Here is a 21,526-nt window from a genome sequence, read left to right on the forward strand (position 1 = left end):
GCTAAAGAGCAGACACTGCGGTCTGGGTGCAGAGAGAGCAGGAGGCAGACGTGGGGACCCAGAAATGTTTCTGGGAATGCTCTGTTTTCAGAGGAGTTGGTTTCTCTGGATCTGTCTTCTCCAGTGCTGGGTCAAGAACTACCACAGTCCCCAACCACCCCTGTGCTAGACACACCAAGCCACAGGGGTCGAGTCCCGGCTCCCAGACTTATTTGCTGTGTGACTGTGGGCAAGTTGCCTCCTGCTTTGAACTTCTCATCCCCATCTGTTAAAAGAAGAGCAAAATCCTCATGCGTGGTTAAGGCAGTAACAGATGTAAAATGTCACTTTATAAATTATTACTGTAATTTGTAAAGCCCTTTTTATTATAAAATAAAACCCAATTACAGAAAGTGACATAAATGTGGAGCCCAATGAGGTGAACCACTTGTAACACCAGTGCGATCAAGAACTAGAAGCCCCTCAAACGTCCCACCCCAATCACAGCCTTTTTTATTTCTTGTGTTTCTTGATAGTTTTATTGCCCATGTGCGCATCCCTCACTAATAAGAGTTTATAGTCTTGTCCATATTTTTAAAATGTGTATCTTTAAAGTATCTGCAAATTCCTCCTCCATCCCTCTCGTTTTCTTACATTTATCTTCTGGAAGAGCCTGGGGCATTTGGCCTGAGGAGCCTTGGAGTCTGGATCACCGCTGTTATTTTCCACACGTGTTCCCTCCTTCCCCAGCTTGGATTTGGAGTAACTAAGATCTGAGTTGCAGTCCTGAGTCTGCCCGTTCCTCTGTGATCTTGGACAAGTCACTTAACCTCTCTGAACCTTTTTCCTCAGCTGACAAATGAAGGGGTGACCTAAAAGATCTCTAAGGGCTGCCTAGCTTTCTCAAGCACTAAGCTTCTGCCCCTCAGTCTCTTCTTAAAAGCAACTTAACAGAGCGAAAAGAGTAGCGGAGCGTGAATCAGAGTGATCTGGCACTGGAACCCAATCTGCCCTGGGGACTGGCTGTGTGAACTTGGGCAGTGTACTTAACCTCTTTGAGCTTCCACTACCTTGTCTGTAGCAGGAAGATCCTGATGCCTAACCCATGAAACTGGAGCGGGGCTTAAATGAGATCATACCCCTACAGCGTTTAGTGGCCCTTAGCGTGTACTGAGTAAAAGTTGACTGCTATTATTAATTCCATAGCTGACATTTATTGACTGCTCACTCTGTGTCAGGCATTGTGTTAAGTGTCATAAGATGTACTAACTCACTTAACCCTCATAGCAATGCCACGAGGCAGCCCCATTGTACAGATGAGGAAACTGGGGGCACAGACAGGTTAAGTAACTTACGCACGGCTGCACAGTAAGCCATGAACCTAGCCAGTCTGGATCCAGAGCCAGCATTGTTAGCCGCTGAGCTATACTGCGTCAAATACTACCCCCCTCTAGAACAGTTTCCCCTTTACTCATCCAACCCCAGAGAGAACTCCAGTAGGGCTGAGGATGAAGCAACTGCTGGACCCAGTGGGATAAAATCCAGGGGTCAGAAAGTGTTCTTGCCCTCAAGGCAGATGGCAGCCCAGAACACTAACCTGGGCTCTCCCTCATTATTTCCTGCCCCCACCCCTGACATCTGTATCCACAGCAACCTGTCAATGTGAACCTGGGAACAGGCCTAGTCAGCGAGGGTAGCAGAGAAGGTCCCACCTGGTGGAGTGGCCACGGGTGTCGCCGTGTTTGCCATCCTCTGGCTTCCTTTAGGTATATGGATGTGTGGGACAGGAGATGGCGGTTTTGTATGGTTTCGTGTGGCTGGACCACGGGGCCATACCTGCCTCGATGTGTGTCTGGGCAGCCTGCCTGGAGGCCTGTCCCCACCCTCTGATGTATGACCCCAGGCAAACGACTCACCTCTTTGTACCTCGGTTTCCTCATGTGTGTAAAAATGGACATGATAATAACAGCACCTGCCCGATAGGGCTGCTCTGAAGATTGAATGAGCTCATTCAGGTGAAGTGCTTAAAACTGCGCTGGGCACTGAGCTAGGAGCAAATACTTATAGCTACCGTGTGCTAATGTGATTAAATGTGTAAAGGGTGGGCTTCTGTATCTTTATGGAAGGGCACTGGAGGGTGTATGATAGAAAGGATCTGAGGGGCTGGGCGAGCTGTGTCAGTGATTTGTGGGAGGAGCATTTTCTTGTACGTGTGCATGTAAGTGTGCAAGGCATGTGCACAGCGGATGCATGTGCATTCTGTAAATGTGCAAGGATGTTCACTGCCAGACCCCAGTCACCACACAAAGAAGCTCCAGGCCCTAGGACAAGTCACTGAGGCTCTGTGTGCTTTAGTATCCCCATCTGTACAATGGGTGGGGTTACTCCCTCAAAGTACACCCATCTGTACAATGGGACCGTGAGGACCAAGTGAGCCATGACGTGAAGCTCCAAACCAAGGCAAGTGCTGGTTACATACCAGAAGTTCGGGTTAAGCATTCTGAGAGAGTGGGGTTAACTGTTGACACTCCTGGGTTTGAAAGTGCCAAGGCTGTTTGTGTCTGCCTCCTGGGGCTACAGAGCTCCCTCTGGAGTGCTGTGGATCCCAGCTTGCAGAAGAGCCCTTAGTCCAGTCTCTCTGGTGGGGTGTCTGACACCCAGAGAAGGATAGAAGGATAGAGACTTGCCCTAGGACACCCAGCATGCTGGAGGCAGAGATGGGCCAGGAGTGGAGCCAGTCTCTCTTGTCCTTCTGGTGTGGTAGGAAAGCCTCATAGGGGTGAGGGTTGGCAGCCCCCACCCATCACTGCCTGTGCCTGCCCCACCTTCCCCAGTGCCCAGCAGTCAGTGCCTGTGCTAGGGGCGGCCACTCCAGCAGGAAAGTGTGTGCATTGGCAGCTGGCACTGTCTGGGCCATGGAGGCTGAGGCTGGGCAGTTCCCTATGGCGGGAATTCCCTGTGTCTGGGGAGGACCCCCAGCCCTCCCTCACCAGGCCCCAGCCCTGCATCACCACCTGGTTCAGCCTGGCCCCATGAGACTGGGTTCTGCTGCAGGTGGGATTCTCAGAGGTCCCTGAAAGAGGAGGCTGAAGGCTTACAAATGCTTCAACTTTGGTTTTTTTATATAACAGCTTTCTTGTAAATCTACAAAAGTATTGCTTGTTGTTTGTGGGGAATACAAGTCAGAGGATAAAATTAAACTCTTTCTTAATCCAGAAATACAGCAACTCAAGAGACCAAAAAGGTTTAGATCACACACACACACACACACACACACACACACACAGGGATAGACATCTGCATGCTCATGCATGTATCTATACACGTATATACATGGCACATGAACTGTCATAAGCTTACACACACATATAAGTATATACATACTCATGCGAGTATACACACACACACCTACTTACAGAGCACATAGTGTGTGCCAGGCACGATTCTAAAGTGCTCCACAAATGTTCACTCATCTAATTCTTGCAAAAGTGCTGTAAGGTAGGTACCCCGTTTGACAGATGAGTCACAGAATGACTGAATAATTTGCCTAAGGACACCAATTTAGTGAGTGATAGGGGGGATTTGAACCCAGGTGCAAGGGCTTAGTTAAATAGACTCCGTGGTGCTGTGTTTGAGTGGCATCCGAGTGAATATCCTCCTAGGTTTTTTCCTTGTGTGTCTATATTGGTTTGGTTACAAAAATGTTATCTTTTATATACTAACAGGCCCTGGAGTCAGACTTGGATTTGAATCCTGGCTCTAGAGCGTCGGGCTGGCTTGATGGTGGCCTTGTTCTTTCACCTCTCTGGCTGTTTCTTCATCTGGGAAATGGGGAGCTGTAGTGCCTGCTTCTTAATGTTGGCTGACCTTGTGTGTGTAAAGCATTCGCCCGGTGCTCATTAAATGGGGCCATATTAACTGCCTACTCAGAGGCTGGGGCTTTTGTAGGGAAAACAATCGGAAAATACTTTGTGGATGCAAGGTGGTCTTTATGTTGGAGTCTGGAAGGCAGAGAGAAGCCACTGGATCTGGGGACTCTGGAGGTGGGGGGCAGTATTTCCTCCTGGGATCTGGAGGTCTCTGCTGCATCCCTACCCTGACCAGCATCTGAGCCCCAGCCCTGCACACCCCAGGTGGCGGCGGGAACTGCAGAGGCGTGAGAGGGAGGGAGAGCAAAGCCCACAGACGGGCAGGCGGAGCTTCTGTTCCAAGTCTGGCCCGGCTGGAAGGGGAGGGGGCTGTGGGGCCACAGACGTCAGAGGCCATCAGCTCCCAGGGGACTGTTAAAGTCGCTGCACTGCCAGGACGGCCAGGGTGTCTGCAGACCCCCTGCCTCCTCCCGCCTCCTGCCACCAGCCTGGGCTGCCCGCTGTGGGTACGAGCCCCTGGGGAGCCGGCTGCCTGGTCTCCGTGGCTCTGCTCGCTTTAAGTCTATTTCTCTCTCCATCCTCTCTGTTCTTTTTCCCTTTGTCTTTCTGCCTCTGTTTCTCTCTCTCCCCTGTTCTTTCTGTTTTCCCCTATCATCTCTCATTCTCTCTCGTTTCTTTCTGCTTTTCTGTTTCTTTCATTCTTTTTCTTCTGATCTCTTTTCTCCACAGTCACCTTTTTAATCTCTCATTTTCTTTTTCTCTGTTTCTTGTTTTTCTTTCTCTCTCTGCCTCTCTTTTTCTCTGCCATCTGGTTATTTTCTGTGTCTAGCTCTCAACCTCAAAACTGCAGCAACTAGGGGTGAGAGGACCCTGCACTCTGCCTTGGGGAAGGTCGGCCCTGCCCCTCCAAGGGAGGGTCCCACTTGGAGCAGGATTGCTGAAGCAGGGGTCCAGGCTGGAGTGGACTGGTGTCTGTCTCCTGGGCTGGTGGGGTGGGGCCCGGGTTCCTCATAGAACCATTGATGTGGTAGCATCATGCCACCCCTGGACCTGGTCTGGCTTAGCTGCTGTCTGGGCATTTCTTTCCATTGCCCAATCCACTCAGTCCTACTCAGTCCACAGCGGTGAGAAGGACGGGGTATTCGGGCACCTGGACCAGAGCAGAGTTAGGGGGTCTTTGTCAAATTCTGAGGTGTAGCATCCTCTGCCTAGCAATGCCAGAGAACACTCGTGGTTTAATACCCTCATGCTCCCCCCATCCAGGCAGCTGGCTCTGACTGCACGAAGCAGACACTTGACCCCCCCCACGCAGCTATGCCCCTGCTGCCAGGCACGGTGGGCCTGGCAGGCCTGCTCTTCTGGGCAGGCCAAACAGTGAACGCCTTGATGCCAAATGTCACCCTGGCACTGGCCCGGACACAGGGCACAGCTGAGCAGCCCCTGAGTGCTCTGGGGGCGCCCCGGTACTGGCAGAAGCGCCACATCTCTGTTCGGGACATGAATGCCTTATTGGATTATCACAACCACATCCGGGCCAGTGTACACCCACCTGCCGCCAACATGGAATATATGGTGAGTCCCATGCTGTCCCCAGTGTCCCTCCTAGCAAAAGCCAGTTGACTCAGTTGAATCTTGGAAGGGCTGGACCATTCGCCAGTCTGGCCCCACTAGCCAGTATTTGGGTAATCTGGGCTCTGTGGAAAGGGCAGGAATTCTGCCCATTTTACAGATAAGAAAACGAAGGTGGTTGCACAGGTCCTCCTGGGAGGCAGGGGCAGAGGAACTGTTATTTATAGAGCATCTACTGTGCACTAGGCATTATACATTACCTTGAGGGTACTCCTCTTCCTTCAAGGTGGGAATTATCATCTCTATCTTCCAAATAAAAGAAACTGAGATGCAGAAATTAATTTGCCAAGGATCATCCAGTTGGGATTCCAACCTCAGGTCTATCTGCTGCTGAAGGCTGTAGTCTTAACTGACACAATACCCTGCCCAAGAATTTTGGCTCCCCACTGGGGACCTGCAGGGGGTGGGTGGCTAGAGCTTTCCAGGGTATTGTCTCTTTGCCCCAGGGGTTTGATGGACACACCCAGACCGTCCTCCTCCAGCCTGTGGAGGTGGAGTTTGGAGCAGCAGGGATGGGTACCTGGGGGTCTCAGGCTGAGGAAAACCAGCCGCTGACAGGTGGAGGAGGCTGGGATGCCTACCCTCAAAGAGGCAGGGCCAGAGGCTCTCACCCCAGTCCCCCAGAAGCCTTTATCACAGCCACTCCCTCAGAACCATTGTCCCAAACCAGCCTGGGGAGATAGGCTTCATACCCACCCACAGATTTCTTCAGGGAAAGATTGCCAGCCCACCTCCTCCAAGACAAATATGTGCTAGTCAACAGCCTGAGAATTCTTATACTTTTGCAATGTGTCCATTCACTTGTGTTCTAACTCCTGCTGGGAGCCAGGCACCACGCTAAACCTTGTGAACACTGCTGAGCACAGGATGGATGAGGTCTCTTCCTTCACAGAGCTTCCCTTTCACTGGGGAGGTTGGAAAACAAGCATCAACCCCCAAATATATGGATAATACAGTGTCAGGTGGTAATAAGGAGTTGGGGAGGGGTGGGGACAGGAGCTGGCATGGCAGGCAACTAGAGGTGGGGGAGTCACTTATTTGTTCATTGACTGACTCACTCATGTATTAACACAGCAACTGACACATGGAAGGCCTTCCATTTTTTCAAACAATGACACATTTGTTGAGCACCAGTTGTGTGTGCAAGGCACACATTATTGCCTGCATTGTGGAACACAGCTAAATGCCTCACCAGGGGACCTGGGGAGGGTCAGTGAGTGTGGGTTTGATGTTAGCATGCCCCTGCCCTCAGTTTACCCCTTTGTAGCAAAAAGGACACATTCCTCTGCTTTCCCTAAAAGAGTATGAGGCTGACAACCCTGTGGAGATGGTTGGACCTCTCTTTTGTATCACCATTTCTTCCTCATTAGCTGGCATCTGCCCCACAAGACAGGTGTCTGACTAAATACCCCTTGCTCCGGGAGGCCTGTCTGACTGACCCACAGCCCCCAGAAAGTTCCAGTCCCTTCTTTCACATTCTCACACTCACCAGGATTGTGATGATTATTTAATGCCCCATTTCCTTGCTAAACTGTGCATCCTCACTGCCTAGAAATACTGTTGAATATTTTCTGAACCGATAAATAAAACAAATGAATATCTCAGAGAATCCCAGGAAGCCTGAGTGGAAGGGAACTAGTATTTTTTTTTTAAGTGATGCTTTTTCAAGTTATAAAACTTGGGGCATTCATACATTAGAAAATTATGAAGCTGTTAAGAAAGATGAGGAGGGCATTCTCTGTACACTGATGTGGATTAATCACTAGGATAACCTACTTGTTAAGTAAAAAGAGCTAGGTGTCTGATAGAACGCCTGGCATGTACCATTTGTCAAAAAAATTATATATATAATATTATCTTAAGGGTAATTTTTTACATGTATAATATATATATAACCATGTATCTGTATATACACATGCTTTCATAGAAACAGCATTCCTGGAAGAGGACACAGGAAATTCATAGTCATTGTTGCCTCTAGGGGGCAGGACGGCTCGGGGACAAGTGTAAGACAGAGATGACTTTCTACCTTTCCTCCTCCGGACATCTTGCCTATTAAACTGTGCATGTTTTCACTATTCAAAAACACCTATTTGAACCACATTTTTTTTTTAATGTGAAAGAAACACATTTGAAAAACACAATAAATATAATAAAAATTTAGTCATCTTCTTGTCATCCTGGGCTTGGTCACCTCTGGGTACAGCCATGAACACCTGGACAGGTAGCCTGGGACCCCACTCAGAGCAGCAAGCCCCAGGCTTGAAGTCCAGCAAGGGCACAAGGGCATCAGGTGAGGAGCCAGAGACCCAGTGTGGGTCTTGCTCCTTGTGGACTTGCTGTGGACCTTGTAGGGGAGCAATGGCACCGGGTAAACGTGAACCTCCATATACTTTTGGGATGATGGTGGGTGTTTTCCCCGGACAACATCATGACCTTTTTGGCCCTAGGTCTGGGATGAGCGGCTGGCCAGGACGGCTGAGGCCTGGGCCACCCAGTGCATCTGGGCCCATGGGCCCTCACAGCTGATGAGATATGTGGGCCAGAACCTCTCCATCCATTCTGGCGGGTGAGTGACCTTCTGCCCTCCCTTCATTCAACTAGGGCAACCAGCAAACTGGTGGCAGAGGGACTTTCCCATTCTCCCACTCAGTGCCTCCCATCTTCTCTGCCTTCCCAGGTATGGCTCAGTGGTGGATCTCATGCAGTCTTGGTCTGAGGAGAAGCAGCACTACTTGTTTCCAGATCCGAGGGACTGTAACCCGCACTGCCCCTGGCGCTGCAGCGGCCCTGTGTGCTCCCACTATACCCAGGTACCCCTCGGTCAGGACTAGAGGCTGTGGGAGAACACATCTCAGTAGCTCAGAAGAAAAAGAAGGTGGTGGAACAGAAATTAGAAATAGAAGAGAGGCCCCTATGGACTTCCTTTTACATAATAAGCATATTCCTGGAAAGTTATGTACATATTGAATTGAGTTGAACTGGATCTTGTTTTGAGTGTCTTAGGTGGGTGGACCAGATTGCTTGACCCTGAATTGGAGATACTGACCAGCTCAAGAGTGCTTTCAGATGCAACAGATCCAAACATTTTCTAGCATTTTCCCACTGTCTTAAAAAAAAGAAATGCCAAAAACTGTAGTATATTTTGAATGCTAATATTGAATATGTTAACACTTATCATACATCAAAATGCCATGCAATATAATGTTGCAAGAAATGGGACAGAACTTCAAGCTGTATGACAAGTATCTTCTTCCAGCCATCTCAGTCTCTGTGGGACTTGTTTGGACTTACTGTCAAAAATCCAAATTTGAAACCTTCTAGGAAATGTGAGGCCTAGATAAAATGACCTTCCTGACATTCCATGAGATATTATTACATCCATTTTACCAAAGAAGAGACTGAAGCACAGAGTGGTTAAGTGACTTGGTCAAAGTCACACAGCCAGTGATACTGAGATTCTGATCCAAGGCTCCAAAATTTGTCTTTTAACCTCCAATACAACAGTAATTTTCAAACAGTGGTCACTAGGGAAAAAAGAAAGAAATGTAATAAAACAGTAGAGCAAGTATTGACATATATATCACTTTTGATAAGATTAAATATTGGTTCATAAACCTTTTGTTCCAACTGTGTGTGCATGTGTGTTTTGTGTACAGAGTAACAATATAAAATTCATCCCTTACAGTTGGTTGTAGAAAAAAAAACGAAGTTTGAGAAACATTATAGTACAAGGTACTTCCAACCTCCTCACCTTGGGACGAGGCAGACTGCCTCCATCAGGAAGACCTCCCCTAATGCACCCACCTTGTACCTAGGCCAGGAGCCCCCAGGCCCAGGGAACCTGGGCCCCACTGAGTCCTTCTTATAGCTCCTTTGTTTTTGTCCTTCCTCAGATGGTGTGGGCATCCTCCAGTCGGCTGGGCTGTGCCATCCACACCTGCGGCAGCATCAATGTCTGGGGCGATACTTGGCACCAGGCAGTATACCTGGTCTGCAACTATGCCATTAAGTAAGTGCAGCCCTGAGGCAGAGGGTGCTCTGGGAAGAAGGGTGGACCCTGGGGCAGAGCAAGCAGAATTCAAAGAAGAGGAAGACAGGATACTCGACCTTCCTCCATTCTAAGTAAGCTCAATACCATAAAATTTGGCAGTTTGAGAGTCAATTCATAATCCTTTTTCTTTACCCAAGTTTTCTGAATTGACTGGGAGACAGACAGAGGACCAAGTCAGGTGGATAGGCAGTCTCACTGAAGAAGTCAGTAGTGGAGAATGTAGTTTAGATCTGCCAGCCAAGTGGGCTTGCAAATACCTCACTCTTGCATTAGCCTTGCACACCCACTGACCAGCAACCCCAGATGACCACAGGCCTCTTCCTTCGAGTGCAGTGCCAGCCGCATAAGCCTATCACAAGAAACAGAGAGACCAAGAACCATGAGCACATGTTCCCTGCAGGCATGCAGAGCCCAGAGGAAAGAAAGGAAAAGTAGCATGAGCGTGCTTGGCTCCTTCTCCCAGACTCTCCAACCAGCTTGGTGGGACAGAGGTCACAAGTGGTCTTCATACGCAAGTCCCTTGGAAATGCAGAACAAGGGGCATGGCTGTTCCCATCCACGCAGAGTATACACACTTGCGAACATTACAGATTCTCGTACAAAAACAAGGTTCTAAGTAGACATGATATTTAGAATTTCAAAATTAAATGATAACCATCTTTTACCCTCATGTAGCCCTAGACCATTTACAAAATACTTTCACCTTATTATCTCATTGAAGAGACAAAAGAGAGAAAGAAGACAAAAAAAGGGAGGGATACTGGGAATACATTTTCCCTTTGTACATATTAAGAGATTGAGGATCAGAGAGGTTAAGTAATTTGCCAGAAGTCACAAAGCCAGTAAGTAGCAGAGCTGTTTGAAACACAAAGCCTTGATTCCAAATCCTGCCTTCTGTCAGCTATACTATCCTGATAATCTTGAAGTCACTGGTATCTTGAACACAAATTCTCAAGCTATTTGTTAGATGGTGACATCTAATGACAAAGTACCATATTATAACCCAGCTTTATCAGACAGGGAAAAATACAACAAACCAAATTCTGTTACAAACAGCTTAGGGGACTTTTCCAACTTGCTGATATATCAATTTTTTTCTGGCATTGAATATTAATAGTATAGTTATTAAGAATTTTAGGCTCTGGAGTAAAGACTGTCAGAGTTCACATTTTACTGAGCTTCTCCCTGCCTGTTTTTTTTTCATCTGCAAAATGGGAAGAAAATAATACCTGCTCATAAACTGTTGAGAGAATTATGTGAGCTGATACAGGTACACCCCGGGGCTCATATTAATTTTAGAATATGTGTTGTTCTTATTGTTATTACCAGGTCTGGATTTTATTCTCAGCCCTAACCCACTTATCTAAAACCCATGAGGATTTTAGATAAGTCACTTCATCTCTATGGATCTCAGTCTCCTCTTCTGAAATAGGGCTAATGCTACCTGGTTCACAGAGGATCATAGTCATAGTTGCCCATGGTACATGCTAAATAAGTGGTGGCCATGATTATAAGTAGGTTAGAAACTCCTTGAGGGTGGGATATAGACTGACTCATTTCTATATTCTACTACAGTGATTTCAACCCTTTGGCTTTTTTAAAGCAGTAGAACTTTTTTTTCCAAGTGGTTAAATTAAACAAAAAAAGAATGACTTTGATTCCATCACCCCAAGTGTTTCCACCATTCACTTTCCCTGTCCCCAAACTTCAGAGGACTCACAACATCAGGTACAAATCCTGAGGCCCAACAGATGCTCTGGAAGTGTGTGGAAGTGTTGAATGAATGAATGAGTCCTGCATGAAACCAGAAATGCAAACTTTTCCAGGCACTTTGACTAACTTTATTTCCAGTCATTCAACAATCATTGTTGGAGAAAAAAGATTCCATTGCTGCCCACAGAGAATATTCATTTGAAGTGTGAGAAAATAAGGCAGTGGGACTGGCAAAAATAACTAACACTCCAGGCCAGTGGTAAGATCATTAGGCAGCCACAAGCAAGAGCCAGAGGAATGACTTTAGACCCTGAGGAAGAAAGAAGGAGAAAAAGAGACATCTGTGGGCTGGGATGGAGAAGAGAGTTGTGGGGAGGTGAGCTATGTAATCTGGACCTGCCAGCTGGTCTAGAGACCTGACCAAAAGCTGTAGATGTGATTCTACAAGCCAGGGCTCAGCAAATGTGGCCCAGGGCCATACTTAGGCCTGCTGCTTCTTCTTGTAAGTAAAGTTTTATTGAAATACAGTCGTGCCATCCGTTTACATATTATCTAGGGCTGCCTTCAAACTGTAGAGACATTTGGACTGAAAGCCTAAAATATTTACTATCTGGCCCTTTACATTAAAAATTGTCAATCCCTGAATAGGCAATGGGGAGCCACTAAAAGTTCTTGAGCAGGAGAATAGGACAAAGGTGTTTTTTTTTTTTCTAAACAGTTTTAATGAAATACAATTCACATACCGTACAACTCACCCACTGGAAGTGTACAATTCAACGAGTTTTGGCAGATTACCAAAACAGTAGATTTGGTAGATTTTTTAAAAACAGTTGTAAAATACATATAACATACTTTGGTATTTTAACCATTTTTAACTGTACAGCTCAGTGGCATTAATTACATTCACAATGTATAACCATCATCCTATTTCTTAAACATTTTCATTATCTGAAAGAGAAACTCCATAACCACTAAGCGGTAACTCCCTGTCCTTCCCTGAAAAAAAGCCACGTCCTGTTGAGAGGATTCGTTCAGGAGCAGGTAGGAAGGATCTGGGATCAGGCCGTGGAAAAAATGAATAGCAGTGAGCACGACAAGGCTTCGTAAGCCCTTGCCCCCGTGACTGAATTACATTCACCATCCATATATTTCGGCTCTCTTTGCACAGCACTATTAAAAGTTAAGGTGTTTTCACATCATTTTTATGGACACCATTTCCTTTATTTTTTCACAGGATAAAATCAAGGCTCAGGAGATGAGGTGGTTTATCCTGTCACCAGTTGGCAGGTGGCAGAATCCAGAACCAGAACTCAGATATGCCTGAGTGGGGAATAGGGGAGGTGGGGGTGGAGGGAATAAGAAAATCAACACTTACTGGGGAGTCATTTGCCAGGCATGGTGCTAGGTGCACGCACACAGGGCTCCATTATTTCATCTCGGCAGCGTCCCTGGGAGAGAGGGAAGCCTCTTGGTTTTACAGAGGAAGAAACCGAGGTTTGCAGTTGGGACGTGCCCAGTCAGTGGTGGCGCTGAGATTTGGAAACCTGGGTGCCGGTTGCTCATGTAACCCTCCTCTGTCTCCCAACCCCATCTCCCTGGGACCTTTTCTCTTCCAGGGGCAACTGGATTGGCGAGGCTCCTTACAAGATGGGGAGGCCATGTTCCGCCTGCCCCCCCAGCTACCAAGGCAGCTGCAATAGCAACATGTGCTTCTCTGGGCTCAGATCCAACAGGCTTCTGCGGTTCTGAATTTTCCCTGGGCTCGGGTGGGCTACCAGCCGGGCCTGCCCTCCTCCGGGCCCCTCCCCAAAGACCAGGCCAGGGAGTAATTGTCTTTTTTTTAACCGACAGGAACCGGGCTCACTCTGTCGATCTGAATTTTCCCTCCTGCTTCCATTTCCTAAATGCCCAGCATCTGTCAGAAGAATACAACCTCCTTCCTTTTCTTCCTTCCTCAGTTACGCTTTTCTTTTCTCAGGCCTTTTTCTGTGGACCTCTGCCTCCGTAACAGACTCAGTTCTCAGAGAGCCAGGCCCGGGGGAACAAAGGCAGCAGCAGTTTTGGGGACTCTTAAGTTTCAAAGCTACAAGGCTTTGTCATCCAATGAAAAGTATTTATTAAATCATCTTTAGTCTGAAGCCCACCTCCATTCATCCGGTAACAGACGACCAGCTTCTGGGAGCCTTGGAGGACCTGGGGTTCCTTCCCTGAGTTGGATGCATTTCAAGTCCAAGCTTTTAAAAAATCACTGACATTGGCTTGTGGACACCCCACTCCCACTGCAGGTTGCTGGAGCCACCACAGGGAACAGGACCCCCTTTACAGATGGGGACACCGAGGCTCAGCCACGGGGTGTGAGCTCCTGAGCGCCGGCAGCTTGTCTGCGCCAGCACCCAGGTTGCAGCTCAGGCTCGGACACCCCCTGCAGGCTGTTCAACCCCTCTCTGGGGGGACCGAGTCAAAACCACAGCTGGGGACCCCCCTTTCTGGGCCTGTCTTCTCTCTCTGTCACTCGGTCTCCCCACCTTGGCCTCTCTTTCTTCTGCTTGTTTCCCCCGCCTGCTCCCCCACCCCCACCCCACTTCCTTTCTTCGTAGAATCTCTCTCGTTCCCAGAAACCATTTCCCTCTCCCCACCTCACCCCACCCCACCCAGATATCATAACACACAAAAGTCCTTTTGTCTCCAGAGATAGTAAAATCTCTCCCTCAGACATTGCCCTCCTGCTGGGGCCAACTCCCTGCCTGGCTGGAGAGCCTCCACGCAACAGACCTGGACGGAGAACAGCCCCTTTCCCAGAGTCCTTGCAGTGTCCTGGATGGAGTGAGCTCTCTCCGTCCGGTTATTTGCACCTAAGCCATGTAAGCCATGGCCTGTGCTCGTCAGCACCCCCGACCCTCCCCACCGCAACCCCCGCCGCAATAAAGTCCTTTGAGATCTGACGCAGTGGCTCTTTCTGGTCCCTCCCTTCCTCACTCTACTCCCAGGAGGGTCAAAGAGGAGGGAAGGGAATTAGGCAGGGGGAGATGAAATGAGGGGGAAACCAGCTCCAGAGGAAGACCAGGAAAGGGGGCTAATGGCCCCTCAGCTCCCACCTGGCACCAGGCGTGGTGTCCAGACCAGCGCACACGTGTGTGAATATGTGTCATCACTCCCTTTTACACATGAGAAAAATGAAGGATAGGGTGAGTGTCCATTTCCAAATGGTATAAAATAAGAGAAACAAGGACACTGTTGTTAAGTTCCTTATTCTTGAATTGTATCCTTCTTATTTTATTGGAGGGTATTAAAATGTGCTATCATTTATAAAACAATGGTAATAATAAATGTTAGATTTTTTTTTAAAGTTCTTAATGTCTTTATATGGGGGGGAACAAAGGCTTGCCAGCCCTATGTCAATGTCCCAAATTGTCCCAGAAATTTAAGGGGCATGTGAACTCCTGAACTAAGTGGTGTGCATAAGATCCATGGCTAGTAAGGAGCAGATGTGGAATTTGAACTCAGTTTCATCTGACCCAAAGCCTGTGTAGTCTGACTGCCCCTCATGGCCTTCCTGTGCCCTGGATACCAGGATAGTGAGAACAACCACCACCGGCCCTTATAAACTGTTTGGTATACCCTTAATGTCATTGAAGCGTCAATTTTCTTAAGTGATAGATACCTTTCCTATCCCTGTTTTACAGATGTAAAAACTGAGCCTAAGAAGCTGGATTTGAATATGTTTATATGATCCACAAGCCCAATGTCTTAACCCATTCACTCTCGCCTCTCAGCCAAGAAGGGAGAGACTCAGGGATTGGTCTAAGGCAGAGACAATTAAGCAAAACGTGCCATTGTAGGGTGGGGACTCCAAATGACCTCCTGAGTTCCCCATTTCTGACCTGCCTTTGAGACAATCCCATACCAAAGGAGAAATGAGCAAGTTGGCCACACTCATCCTGGCCACGCCGCGGCCTGCAGACCTGGGGGTGAATGGGGTTGCCCAGAGGACCCGGCTTGTTAAGCTGCTGTTCCAAGTGAAAGGGAAGTTTTTGCGGCAATTAATCTGTAACAACTTTCAAACCTCTGTAGTATTTTATACTTTTTGAAGATTTACATAGCACCAATCTTATTTGATAGCTCATTTGTTCATACATTCACCAACCAGGAGGGTTAAGAGCACAGGCTCTGGAACCAGGCCACCCAGATACATATTTAACTTGGTGGCTGAGTGTCTCTGGATAAGTTACTGCAAGCTCTCAGGGCTTCAGTCCCACCTGTAAATGCAGAAACTAATAGTATCTGTCTCATGATATCATTTGAAGCATTAAATGAATGAATACAAGGAAAACCCCTGGAATAGTAAGTGCTATAAAAGTGCCACTCTGAGCATAATGGTCATTAATATATAGATCAGGGTGGGCAAACTATAGCCTATAAACCAAATCTGGCCCACTACTGTTTTTGTAAATAAAGTTTTATTGGAACACAGCCATGCTCATTTGTTTATACATTGTCTATCGCTGCTTTCAGGCTTCCACAGAAGACATGAGTAGCTGCAAGGGTCTGTACACCTAAAGCCTAAAATATTTACAGTGTGGTCCTTTACAGAAAAAGCTTATCCACCTCTGAGATCTATAACGTTCCTGTGTTCCCAGAGCTTGTAATTCTAGAAGGACTAGTCAGGAGTACAACAGAAGACGAATACAAATACTTTATTATAATGGAAGTAAATGCCCCCTGGAGAAGAACAGGGAATTCTGAGTGCAGGCTAAACCAGAATGGGTAGTCACATGGGTCTTCCTGCAGAGGGCTGTGTTTTAATGAAGGGAAGCTGGTCAGGCTCTGAGGCAGTGATGAAAATGTTGCTGGAAAGCTGGGGATCATATCAGAACTAAAAGAAGACCTGCTGTGTGTGTGTGGGGGGGGAAGGGCATGAAATGACCCTGGGAAGGGAGGCAGGGGCCAGGTCATGAACAGTCTTGGAACTTCACTTGAGGACAATGAAGAGGTACAGCAATATTCTAACAGCGGAATGACATGTCAGATTTGCATTTGAAAGATAATTCCAGCCGTATTCATGGGGAATAGATTTGACAGGGCCAGGGCGGTTGCTGGGACCCAGGAAAAAGGCTATGTCAGTGATCCAGGTGAGAAAAAAGGGTGGCTTAGATCAAGATGATGATCCTGGAAGCCGAGAAAAATGGATACATTTTTGAGATGTTTAAAAAGTGGAATCAAGGGGGCTTTGTAGTGACTGGGAGAGGGTGTGAAGGAGATGAAGTCGAAGTGGATGAGGGCATCAGTTTATCAAGATGGGGAGTGCAGGGGAAGGAGTTCTGGTGGAAATAAAGCGCAAGAGTGTGATTATGGGCCTATTTATTTTAGATGAATTTGAAAAATAAATGGAAATATGTAGAAGGCAGTTGGATATATGACTCTGGTCTCCAGAGCAGAAATTTAGGTTAGAAATATGTGATTGGGAGTAGCCGTAGAAGGCATGGTAATGAATGAGATTATGGAGAGATAATAGAGAAGGAGAAAAAAAAAAAAAAGAAGTAAATCTAGAACTAAGCCCCAAGAAACTCAAGTATTTAAGGATAGAGAAGCATAAAATGTTGAGAGAGAGAGAGAAGAAAAGAACAATCAAGAAGGACGAAAACCAGGCCTATAGTGTCTGGATGCCAAGGGAAGAGGTCTTTTAAAGGAAGAGATGTCAGTGTACAAAGACATTCACTGTGGTAACGAAAGCTTGGAAATAACCTAAGTGTCTAGCAATGAGACACTAGTAAAATCACTTATGGGGCATCCACACAATGGAATGCTATGTAGCTACTCAAGAGATGAGGTAGGTACGCTGGTAGGGAGATGGCCCTTAGATACTAAGGGGGAAAAGAGCAAGTGGCAGAAGAGTGTGTTTAATATATTCCTGCGTATCTATATGCATTTACATCTGTGTGTACATATGAGTCACAGGCAACCGTAACAGAATACCTTAGACTGGGTGGCTCAAGCAAAAGAAAATTATTTTCTCATAATTCTGGAGGCAGAAAGTCCAAGATCAGGGCACCAGAATAGATGCGTTCTGGTAACCAACATAGGTTCCTGGCTTGCAGACAGCAACTTTCTCACTGTGTCCTCGCATGGCAGGGAAAGAGAGTGGACTCTCTGGTGTCTCTTCTTGTAAGAACACTAATTCCATAGGCTCAGGGCCCCACCCTTATGACCCCATTTAGCCGTCACTACTTCTGTAAAGCTCTTATCTTCAAATACAATCACATTGGGGTGAGGGAGGGCTTCAACATATGCAATTTGGGAGCACACAATTCCATCCATAGCCTTGTGTATGTGTGGGTATATGTATAATTCCTGGAAATGTACGTAAAAATTTGTTTAAAAGTTGAAAGGAATAAGATGTAGGATTTAAGGCAAGGGGAAGGCTTATTTTTCATGATATGCTATTTGTATGATTGTCATTTTTAACACATGAAGGTAGAACTCTTTTCACTCATAAAACTAGTTCAAAACAAACAAAAGCAAAAGGAAAGATCACACCATTTGGTTGAAGTTAAAAATACTGACAATAACAAACATCGATAAGAATGTGGAGCAAACAGGTGCTCTCTTACCCTGCTGGCAGGAATAAAAAATGGTTTGACCTCTTAGGATGATAGTTTGGGAGTTTCTTATGAATTAAGCATATATGCAATATACCAAACAGCAATTCTTGCCTTAGAAATTTAACGAAGAGAAATGAAAACATATGTCTACACAAAGACTTGCCCACAAATATACACAGCAGCTTAGTTCACCATGGCCACAAACTGGAGATAACTCCTATATCTGAACAGGAGAGCAAATTTTAGTAGAACCACCCAATGAAATACTACTCAGCAAGGAAAAAGGACACAAACACAGATGAATCTCACAAGCATGTTGAGCAAATGAAGCCAGACACAAAAGAGTAAATGCCATCTGATTCTATTTCTATGCGTTCTAGAACAGACAAACCTAATCTAGAGTGACAGCAGATCAGCAGTTGCATGGAGCAGGAGGTGCTGGGGGACTGACTGCAGAGGAATGAAGGGAACTTTTGGTGGTGATGGAAATGTTCTGTGTCTTAATTAAGGACATCAAAAAGGGTACATTTTATTACATGTAAATTATACCTGAATAAAGTTGATCTAAAAGTCTAAGGAGGGAGAGGCTGCATATATAAGGGAAATCACATGTGGTCATGTGGGGCTCCAAGTAGTAGGAAGGGCAGATGCCAGTGGGTGAGCAAAGTGCAAAGGCAGGTGGATTCGGGTGGGGAGCTCAGGCAGGGCCAGGTTTAGGGCTTCTTTTCTCCATGAAGAAGGTAAGGTCTCATCCTCCTCAGGGTGAAAATGGAAAGAGTTTGGGGAGAGAAAAGGTTTGAAATAGCGGTAGAGAGCAGAAGAGCAAGGAGAAGAGAGGCGGGAGGCGGGGCAGAAGTTTTCGGTGGGGAGGGATCTGTTGAAGGCAGTGATCATGAACCTATGGTGGCCGCCATCTGTCCTCTAAGCGATTTTTCTGGCTGCCAGCATGTAGGCGTGAAGACAGCAAGATGCTTAGGTTCATCCAGGCTTGGATGTTTGTCAGATGGTTGAAAGAAAGGAACTGAGAGAGAAGCAATGAGAAAAACAAAGATAACAGACTGCGGCTTTAAACTGGGTGGGAGGAAGAGAAGACGGGAAAGTGAGACAGGTCAGGTGAGAAGAGAAGGATCGAAGCCCTGGAAACAACCCCAGTGTCCATCAGGAGGGGCCTGGAAGGCACCCTGAGGTGGCTGAGCAAGCGTCCTGGAAGGAAGAGACTGGACAGGGAGGCTTCTTAGCTCTTGTGGACAGTTAGCTGTCTTAAAAGTGGAGCAACGTCAGCGGGAGCTATTACTGTCAGGCGATGGCATGATTTGCCGAAATCTGTACCGCAAGACAATGGTGGAGCTGGGCTTTTCTGACTCTGCCGAGTCCCCGGTTTTACTGCTTCTCTTTTGAGCCCTTCAACATGATGAAGACCTTGATTTCGGAATCCCAAATAAGGCCTCAAGATCCAGTGTTGGGACAAGAGAAATGGGACTGTTCCCCCAAAAGCCAGGCAGCAAGCGTCCAGTATTACAAGAGAGCTAAAATGCAGGATGGCTCTGATGCAGAGACCAGAATGCAGATTTCAGCAGTGGGGTTGGGGGCCAGGCAGAGAGCCTTTGGCCCAGGGGTCTGGAATCAAGCCTGTGTTTCTCCATCCCTCATAACACTCACCAGTTGGTAATCTTATCTTTGAATGGTATCTTTAATATTATCTGATTAATGCCCATCTGCCCCATTAGTCCACAAGTTCCACAGGGGATGGGGTGATGTCTGCTTTGCTCACTTCTGTATCATTGGAGTCTAGCACAGGGCCTGGTATACAGTAGGCGCTCAGTAAGTACGGTCCACCACCTTCCTCCTTTTCTCCTCTCCCTCTGCCTCCCACCTCATGCCGCACCCATTCTGCAGAGCCATAAAACCCAACCCAGGTTGGACTCTCACCTCCCCATCCCCTCCTGGCCAGTCCCTTACCTCAAGTTGTGGGTGTGTGTGGAGGGGGTGCTGGTGCCCCCTACATCTGGCTCTAGGTGCCCCCAACTACATGTAGGACTGGGGCCCTAGTGGACCTCGGGTCTGGCCAGGTTGCTATTGCCATGGCAACAGTGACAGTCCTCAGCTGCAGGTTCCCTAAGTGACTGGTTACTCTTTAACGTATCCACCCACCTTGGGTGATTAGAAGAATCAATAAGATAACCAGGCGGTGGCAGCTGGCTGTACTCACTGCCTTCCCGGACTGGCTCCCGGTGGCCCAGCTGCTGCTCTGTGTGGGGCCCGGCTCCTCCATGCCCCCGTGTCTCCAGCTGAGTGGGCTCCGCCATGGTCAGTGTGAACGCGCCCCTCGGGGCTCCAGTGGAGAGTCCCTATGGTGAGTGGGGCCAGCGACTGGAGCTGGCGGGGGACTGGACAGGCAGGACCATGGTCAAGTTTGGGAGGCCATGGGACAACCCCCTGTGTGCTTCCAAGGGCCCCTGAGACCCTGGAACGGCTCCTCTAGGATGATGGGAAGCTCAGGGAAGACATGGGACTCTTTTCACTGAGCTCCCTAAACAGGAGCATGGCAGATTGAGTATGGGAGGGGCTGCAGTAATCCCAGAGCAGGGGCCTGGCTCATGCTGCCTGCTAAGACAGACCCGCTTGCCTGCAGATGCATCTCAAGGGGCCTTCGGAAATTCCACAGAGGGTGGGGCTGGAAGCATCATTCCCACTTTGCCCTGGGGACAAGCTGAAGCCTGTAGCCAGCCTTGCTGGGCCTAGCACTGGGCTGGCTCCTGTCTAGGGGGAATGGGACCCAAGGGGAGGGTTGGCAGCCCCTCCGTGGAGGGCCATCAGCTCTGAATAATTCACCAAGGGGAAGCCATGGAAAGCAATCAGAGCATGAAACGTTGGAAAATGAAATGCTCTTGTGCTTTGTGTGAAACTTGGAGACGAGGTTCAGGGAGAGCGTGTTACTGATGGTGAAGGGCTCAGGGCTACTGGTCAGGGTGACTCCAAAATTGGAAGAACCCGAATGTCCCGCAGTGGAGGATGGGTAAATGAAGCATGATGCATCTCTAGGATGGAATGCTATCCCACTGTTGAAGAGAAAAACTGCAGACCTGTGTGCAGATAGGGAAGGACTTCCAAGTTACATTAAGTGAAAAGAAAAAGCTGAAGGACTGTGTATAGCATATTACATTCCTGATAAGAGAACGGATATACCCATACATATGTACACACATTTGTATTTGCATAGAAAACTAGTGGAAGGGAAAAGAGACCGGTTAACAGAGTTCTGAGGAGGGAGATCCAAGAAAATGTTTTTGTTTTTGCTTTGCATAATTTTTTTGTTTATATTTTTTTTGCACATTTTGGATTTTTAAAAAGTAGGTGCATTTTATAAGTTGATTGAAATCGCATGTGCACACAGAGCTTGGCCTCTGGCATCCAGTAGATCTCTGTTCTTGTTCTGCGACTTTAGACAAATTATTCGGCACTTCTGTGTGTTGGCTGCCTTCTCTCTGAAGTGAGGATAGGGTATCTTAGGGCCTTCAGGGAGGACCAAAGGAAAGCAAGGGTGTATGTGCATTGTAAGGATGCAGTCAGTATCAGTTATTATCCTCATTACCTGAGGACAGATGGTCTCAAGGAACCAGGTACTGGTGTCCTGGCTGGTCCCAGGAACCTTCCTTCTTTGACAGACCATCAAGCAGGCATCT

At 47.4% G+C, this 21,526-nt stretch overlaps 2 protein-coding genes and 1 long non-coding RNA gene across 5 annotated transcripts in view; 2 read left to right on the forward strand and 1 right to left on the reverse strand.

Moving 5' to 3' along the window:
• The first annotated feature begins 5,162 nt into the window (after positions 1 to 5,162).
• On the forward strand, positions 5,163 to 13,218 carry R3HDML (R3H domain containing like). Its single transcript, XM_036900950.2, has 5 exons — positions 5,163 to 5,420; positions 7,928 to 8,046; positions 8,158 to 8,290; positions 9,374 to 9,489; positions 12,861 to 13,218. The coding sequence occupies exons 1-5, from the start codon at positions 5,163 to 5,165 to the stop codon at positions 12,991 to 12,993; spliced, it is 759 nt and encodes a 252-aa protein (XP_036756845.1). The 3' UTR covers positions 12,994 to 13,218.
• Positions 13,219 to 17,947: 4,729 nt separating this feature from the next.
• HNF4A (hepatocyte nuclear factor 4 alpha) overlaps positions 17,948 to 21,526 on the forward strand; it is a 58,505-nt gene continuing 54,926 nt past the window's right edge. The window contains exon 1 of the mRNA XM_036902210.2: positions 17,948 to 20,196. Coding sequence (XP_036758105.1) covers positions 20,148 to 20,196 — 49 coding nt within the window. The 5' untranslated portion in view covers positions 17,948 to 20,147. The remainder of the gene's footprint in view (positions 20,197 to 21,526) is intronic.
• The window catches only part of LOC118920807 (uncharacterized), a 29,425-nt gene continuing 28,103 nt past the window's right edge, over positions 20,205 to 21,526 (reverse strand). For 2 of the 3 annotated variants that reach the window (XR_005028078.2, XR_005028062.2), the window contains one exon: positions 20,206 to 21,524. This is a non-coding gene — a long non-coding RNA (uncharacterized LOC118920807). Of the gene's footprint in view, positions 21,525 to 21,526 lie in introns of all 3 variants that reach the window. The other variant, XR_005028060.2, reaches the window with a different exon arrangement.

The sequence above is a fragment of the Manis pentadactyla genome, chromosome 5 (genome assembly GCF_030020395.1).
Source record: "Manis pentadactyla isolate mManPen7 chromosome 5, mManPen7.hap1, whole genome shotgun sequence".
NCBI classification, from domain to species: domain Eukaryota; kingdom Metazoa; phylum Chordata; class Mammalia; order Pholidota; family Manidae; genus Manis; species Manis pentadactyla.